Source organism: Dermacentor andersoni, chromosome 8, assembly GCF_023375885.2.
Source record: "Dermacentor andersoni chromosome 8, qqDerAnde1_hic_scaffold, whole genome shotgun sequence".
In the NCBI taxonomy this organism is placed as follows: Eukaryota; Metazoa; Arthropoda; class Arachnida; order Ixodida; family Ixodidae; genus Dermacentor; species Dermacentor andersoni.
This window is the reverse complement of record NC_092821.1, coordinates 73,001,963-73,005,053: the sequence shown is the minus strand read 5'-3', so window position 1 is coordinate 73,005,053 and position 3,091 is coordinate 73,001,963. Positions and strand designations below refer to the sequence as shown.

The 3,091-nt window shown below is 53.2% G+C and overlaps 1 protein-coding gene across 1 annotated transcript; it reads left to right on the top strand.

The window, feature by feature from the left end:
- Nucleotides 1–1,180: 1,180 nt before the first annotated feature.
- LOC126538849 (histone H5-like) lies at nt 1,181–2,247 on the top strand. Its single transcript, XM_050185575.3, has one exon. The coding sequence runs from the start codon at nt 1,311–1,313 to the stop codon at nt 1,911–1,913; it is 603 nt and encodes a 200-aa protein (XP_050041532.1). The 5' UTR covers nt 1,181–1,310; the 3' UTR covers nt 1,914–2,247.
- The last annotated feature ends 844 nt before the right edge of the window (nt 2,248–3,091 follow it).

The window sequence follows — 3,091 nt, the reverse complement described above, 5'->3', positions numbered from 1 at the left end:
GCCACGAAAGTGCCAAACTCGCCAACGATGACCGCCTAGTAACGGGCCCCCAGCGAGTGCCCAGCGCTCCCAGCTGTTTACTACGCATCGAAACCAAGTTGTCAAAATTCCATCGCGCAGGGCGCGCTAACCGTTCATTTCGGCCGCAATTGCTTCGCAGGTATGGCCCGGGGGTCAATCCGTGCAAAAATCACATTTTTCCGACCTTTCGCGGTCCCAAAAAACGACGGTTCCCCAGGATGCCAAAAAGTGGCCAAAACCCAGCGCAGGCACATTTGCGCCGTAGCAATCCATGGGGTCCGACTCGACGAGCAAAGTTTTCTCGCTCTAAAAGGCACTTCTGGCGCTGAAACTCCGTCAAGGAGCGCAATAGAAGTGTCCCTCCGATCCTACATGCCTTTTCCGACACAATTCGCGCTTATATGTGTCTAAAAAAGGCCCGAAAATTCACGATCGCGCGACGGTGATCGTCGTCTCTGCGAGCAGCTACGTCACAAATCGCGGCGACGACTCCGGGGAAGCCGGTCTCGATTTTTGCCCGCCGCTCGCGGAAATCTGCCCGAAGTGCAATAAAACCAGTGTCAAAATGTACAATGACTCTGTCCCGAGCTTCGTTGCACTTTTTTCGACGCAAATCGACCGATAAACTGCTGAAAACACGGAAAATCTGAACGTCGCCAGCGGCCAGCGAAGCAGTCAACATGGCGGGTCAGCGCAAATTTGTGTTTCCCCGGCGATTTTCTATCGCCGCTCACGCTCGATCCGCGCCGTCCGACTCGAGACAAACGGTCGAAATGCGTGGAAGAATCATTGAATTTTATTCTCAGACACTTGTCAGCGGCCCCGACGCGACGAGGCGCGAACGCCGAGACTCGAACCGTGGAATTAGCACAATCTCGTCGACACCGGCGCTCCGTGAAACTCGTATTTCAAAAACTTTGCGGCTACGCGCCGCCAAAAAAAATTGCACAGTGCTCGTCCAAAGCCTCTACTACAAAACCGATTACTTTTCGTAATCGTGCGACGCCGCCACGATGAGCGAGCAACCGTTTTTTGAGCACAACAAACACAATCTCAAACTCGAGCCGCGGCATTTGCGGCGCTCGCCAGCACGAGATATTGTTGTAGTCTTCCGTGACGTCCGCGCCCCCTCTATAAAAGCGGCCGCTCCCCGCATTTCGCTTCACTCGCTCTCTCGTCAAGCAACCAGTTCGGACGTCAGCTCCTCCGCTCGCTCACCTCGGCGCTCGCCTTCTATTTGTGTGGTTCCTCGCCAGTGTTCAGGTACGGAGACCCTTCCACTTCCCGCTATGTCTGAAGCCGAAGCCAAGCCCGCAGCTGCGACACCCAAGGCCAAGGGCCGCAAGTCCGCTGCCGGAGGTGCCAAGAAGGCGAAGAAGCCCGTCAGCCACCCCAAGTACACCGAGATGGTGAAGAAGTCCATCGAGGCCCTGAAGGAGCGCGGTGGTTCTTCTCGCCAGGCCATCCACAAGTACATCATGAGCCACTTCGACGTCGGCAAGGATACCAAGGTAGTAAACACCCACCTCAAGCTTGCTCTCAAGCGTGCTGTCCAGTCCGGCCTGCTCAAGCGATCCAAGGGCACCGGAGCGTCTGGTTCCTTCCGCCTGGCCGAGAAGGCGACGGCCGGCCCAAAGAAAGCTACTGGAGCCAAGCGTGGACCGAAGAAGGCTGCCGGAGGAGCGGCGAAGCCCAAGAAGGTGGCGAAGCCCAAGGCTGCCAAGTCTCCCGTCAAGAAGGCCGCCAAGCCGAAGGCGGCGAAGCCCAAGAAGGCTGCCGCGGCCAAGCCTAAGGTTGCGAAGAAGCCCAAGAGCCCCAAGAAGGCGAAGTCTCCAAAAAAGCCGAAGGTTGCAAAGAAGGCAGCACCCAAGAAGGCGGCGGCGAAAAAGTAAGGCCGTTCTCGTCACTTGTGGCCCACCGCACGTCATCCACTTCATCCCTCACGCTCATCAAAGGCGCAGTGCAGCATTGCGAGCACGTAAGCCGCTAACAGAACTTCGTCACCCTTGTCATGTCCATCGACGGCTCACCCTCATCAAGCCTACCCGAGTGCCGCAAGCCACGGGGACACGCATCTGTAAATATCTTCATCCAGTGCATCTCATGGCGATTTTTGTCACAAACTGATAAGTTATCTCGTGTCTTACCACCTTCATATGTTTGTATATAGCTCTTCATTCGCCATGATCAGGGTCGCTTTTATAATAAAAGCGTGTTCCACATTTACTTATCCCTTTTCTGTAGTTTTTCTAGCGGATGTGAAGTGAGCAGTTTGACGGCATGGCTGTCTGCTTGTTCCTTCATTCGCTGGAACCGATTCTGCAGGGAGCAGTGACGGTGCGCTCGCGCACCATGGCCTCCGAAGCGCGCGCGCTTTTCCGGTATCGGAGTAGCGCGCCGTATTCGAACAGCTCGTGATCAGCTGTTCGGGTCCGCCGTCGCCTAGCAACTGCTGACGTAGGTAAGAGTAGCCAATGATGTTTGAACACCCCGTGGGGTGCCTTCCGGACTCCACCCTGCAGCATTGGAACGTTGGCATACGCGAGTAACTTCAGTAACTTCATCCGTGGAAACTTCAGAGCAAGAAGGCGATAATTGGCCCAGCCTTCTAAATTCATTCCGCGGAATGCATTCACATCCCTGTTCGCTAGCGTGAAAGCTACGCCGTGGTAAGTAGTAGATGCGCTGATGTCTGAATAGTAGATCGAGGAGCGTGTAGCTATCGGAGTACTGTTTTATGCTTTAACTCCGATGCCGCCTATTAAATCTCTTTTCCGAATATCTTTTGCGAGTTAACCATTGCTCCGATTTTAATAAAATTTGAGCTAGAAAGTTATAATTCTAGTGACCGTGCGTGGCGAAATTATATAGTGCCTGAATTTCTCGACAGTTTTAATTATGGGTAGTGTCGAAAAAAAAGACTACCATAACGCTAACAACAGATATCGCAGTTGTGTGAACTGCATCCAAAGGAGACTAATTTCATGTCAATGTATATCTTGCATGAATTCGCAAAAGTTCTACCAGCATTATTTGAAAGCCAATTATAATAGGTCAATTTTGTCCGTTT

Coding starts and splice junctions, on each gene's coding strand:
- LOC126538849 (XM_050185575.3), top strand. CDS start 1,311: ATGTCTGAAGCCGAAGCCAAGCCCGCAGCTGCGACACCCAAGGCCAAG.